This window comes from Eimeria tenella, genomic scaffold, assembly GCF_000499545.2.
Source record: "Eimeria tenella Houghton genomic scaffold, Eth_scaff1341, whole genome shotgun sequence".
NCBI lineage: Eukaryota > Apicomplexa > Conoidasida > Eucoccidiorida > Eimeriidae > Eimeria > Eimeria tenella.
Genome location: NW_013543805.1, coordinates 1 through 3388, shown reverse-complemented (window position 1 = coordinate 3388; position 3388 = coordinate 1). Strand labels below are relative to the sequence as shown.

At 60.5% G+C, this 3388-nt stretch overlaps 1 protein-coding gene across 1 annotated transcript; it reads right to left on the bottom strand.

The window, feature by feature from the left end:
- Nucleotides 1–202: 202 nt before the first annotated feature.
- ETH_00009770 (uncharacterized protein) lies at nt 203–3386 on the bottom strand (the record flags this gene model as incomplete). The annotated part of the gene is made up of 2 exons (XM_013379045.1): nt 203–2767; nt 3031–3386. Coding segments are annotated over 2 exons (2921 nt in total), but the record flags the coding sequence as incomplete, so codon positions are not given.
- Between the last annotated feature and the right edge of the window lie 2 nt (nt 3387–3388).

The window sequence follows — 3388 nt, the reverse complement described above, 5'->3', positions numbered from 1 at the left end:
GAAATAAAAATAAATGAAATGAACAAATGGAAGCAAAGGTGCAGCAGCTTCTCTCACGGGACACAGGTACACAGGTGCACGGGGTCACCAGCAGCAGCAGCAAAAGTAGCATCAGCAGCAGCAAAACAGCAGCAGCGGCAGCAAAAGTGGAATCTGCAGCAGCAGGAACAGCAGCAGCAGCAGCAGCAGCATTTGAAATTACCTCCAGGAGGTCCTGCTGCAGCCGCGGGTCTGAGGCCTTTGCTTGCTGCCTCCCCAAGGCCTGAATAAGAGAAGTGAGAAGGGCATCTGGCAGCAAATCTAGTGCAGACACGGCGGAGTCTGCCGCTGCTGCTGCTGCTGCAGTTGCTGCTGCTGCTGCTGCTGCTGGGGGCTGCGTAGCAGCAGCAGAGGCGACAGCCACAGCAATCAGATCCACCAGCCGCTGCGTGTAGCAGTCTAGGCGCGTCTCTAGCAGCAGCAGCGAGTGCAGCAGCTGAAGCAGCTGCAGCAGCTGCGATCCGCTGTCACCAGCAGCTTCTCTTGCTGCAGCTGCAACAGCAGCAGCAGCAGCAGCCCCTCCCCAGGCTTCCTTCGTTGCTGCAAGGATCCACGCAGCGCGGTCGGCTGATCGCGCTGCTTTTGCTGCTTTTGCTGCTGCTTCTGCCTTTGCTCCTGCTGCTTCTGCTGCCGCTGCTGTGTCTGCTGCTGCTGCTGCTTGCGCTGCTGCTGCTGCTTCTGCTGCTGCCGTTTGCTGTGCCAATGCTGCTGCTCTTGGAAGGCAAAAGTACACAGCGCGAGATGTTATATGATGAGCTAGGCAGACGCAGACAGCAGGAGCAGCAGCAGCAGCAGCAGCAACAGCAACAGCAGCTTTTCGCGTCTCGTCTTCTGTAAGAGAGCGGCTTCTCCAAGTCAGCACGTCCAAAATGCTGCTGCGAGCAGCAGCAGCATCCCAGCTGCTGCCTGCTACTGCTGCTGCTGCTGCTGATGCTGCTGCTGTTTCTGTTGCTGCTTCTGCTGCTGCTTCTGCTGCTGCTGCAGTGGCCCCGCCCTCAGCTACAGCGTCTACGCTGCTGTGGCTCAGATCCCGTGCTGCATCCACCTCCTCTGCTGCCTCTAGCTGCTGCTGCTGCTGCTGCTGCTGCCGCTGTGCTGGGGACGGTTTCTGCAGCAGCTGAAGAAGTTGCAGCAGCCGCAGCAGCTCGCTGTTGCTGATTGCTGTGGTTGCTGCTGTTGCTGCTGCTTCTGACAGCAGTAGCTCTCTCGGCACACGAGCTGCTGCTGCTGCTCCTGTTGCTGCTGGTGTTTCTTCTGCTGCAGCAGCAGCAGCAACACCTAACGCGTGCTGCCTTCGCGCTGCACTTCTCTTCCCTGGCAGCGCATACCCTTGGCTGCGACTCTTGCTGCTGCTGCTGCTGCTGCTGCTCTTCCTGCTGCTGCTGTTGCTGCTGCTGCTGCTGCTTGGATTTAGGGGAAAGAGCTTAAAGACACGAGTCAAGGGGGCCCCACAGAGAGCCCCCAGGTGCTGCTGCCACCAGCTAGGCAGCAGCGGCAGCAGCAGCAGCTCTTTTGTTGCTGCTGCTTCGAAGTAGAAGTGTTTCGGAATTGTCTCTTCCAGAAGCAAGACCCGTCGGCGGTACGCGGCGTCATCGTCCGCAGCAGCAGCAGGGTCTTCTGCTGCTGCTGCTGCTCCTGCTGCTGCTCCTGCTGCTGCTGCTGCTGTTCCTGCTGCTGCTGCTGCTGCTGCTGCTGTTGGTGTTGCTGCCTTTTTTGCTGCTGCTTTCTCTTCATCTTCAGAGGCTGCAGCAGCTTCCCGCAGGACTGCTACAGGGCCTTCTCGCTCAGCTGCACGTGCTGCTGCTGCTGCTGTGGGAAGAGCAGCAGCAGCAGCAGCAGCAGGAGCAGCAGCAGCAGCAGTCAACGGGTTCACGCCTATGCACGCTGCTGCCATCTGTCTTGCTTCCTGTCTCAGCGCGAAAGAAATGCTGCGCCAAAAGTCGTCAGCAAAGTCCACTAAAGAGCTGCTGCTGCTGCTGCTGCTGCTGCCGCTGCTGCTGCTGCCGCTGCTGCGGTTGCGGCTGCTAGAGGAGCGCAGCAGCGCCACGACAGCCACACGCAAAACAACTGCAGGGGCAGCACCCTCCTCGGTTAGCTGCTGCAATAACGCAGGCTGTCTTGCCGCTGCTGCTGCTGCTGCTGCCGCTGCTTCTTCAGGTCCTGCTGCTACTGCAGCAGCAGCAGCTGCTGCTGCTGCTCGTCTGCCTGGCCTGCGCCTCCCGCAGCGGGCCTCCGAGTGCTGCTCTCCTGTTGCGGCAGCGCCTGCTGCTGCTGCTGCTGCTGCTGCTTGCTGCGTAGCAACAATGCGCTGTGTAAGACAAACCTCAGCCAGCAGCGCCTGCAGCAGCAGCGGCCGCAGGTGCTGCGTCTCTTGCTGCTGCGCTGCAGCTTCTACACAATCTGCTGCTCGGGCCCAAACCAGCTGCCGCAGCAGCCACCGCCTCATGCGTCTTCTTGCTGCTGCTGCTCTTGCTTTCGCCGGAGCTGCTGCTGCTGCTGCTGCTGGGAGGGCAGCCGTTGCTGCTGCCTGCAGCAGCTCTTCAATTTGCTCCTGGAACTGCGGGGGGCGCAGAGCAGCAGCAGCAGCTGCCGCAGCAGGAGTGTCAGCAGCAGCAGCAGCAGCAGCGCGTCTGTAGCGGCAGGGGGGGTGCAGCAAAGAAACTGATCGCAGCAGCAGCGGCAGCAGCAGCGCTGCAGCACGAAATAGCTGCTGCTCTTTGCATGCAACCTGCAGACACAGTCCCCACACTTCGTTGCTTTTGCTGCACTTAGAAGCAGTAGCAGCAGCAGCGGCAGCAGCAGCGACAGCAGGAGCATATCGGCAACAGTACCAGTGAACACTGCAGCAGCAGCAGCTGCAGCACTAGCAGCAGCAGCACAAGCAAGAGGTGCACCTAGAGACCCAGCAGCAACGAAGGAGGCAGCAGCGGCAGCAGCAACGCCGTCGCGCAGCCACCTACAGCAGCAGCAGCAGCAGCAGCAGATTTATACCTCAAGGATAGCAAGTTGCTGCTGCTGCGGCGCAGCCAGAAGCAGCCGCGAGAGCACTGCGGGTCTCTCTTGACAGAGCAGCAGCAGCACGCGTCGTATGGCGAGGTGCTGCTGCTGCAGCTGCTGCTGCAGCAGCTGCTGCTGCTCGTCCAGCTGCTGCTGCTGCCCATCTTGCTGCGGCCCATCCTTCTGCTTCAATTGCTGTTGTGGCTCTTGCTGCTGCTGCTGCTGTTGCTGCTTCTGCTGCTGCTGCAGGCACAGGGTATAGGCCTTTTTTAGGAATCGGCCCACGCAAGACTTCCGCAGTCCACAGAGCCGCGGCAGCACTTTCGAATCTGCTGCTGCTGCTGCTGCTGCT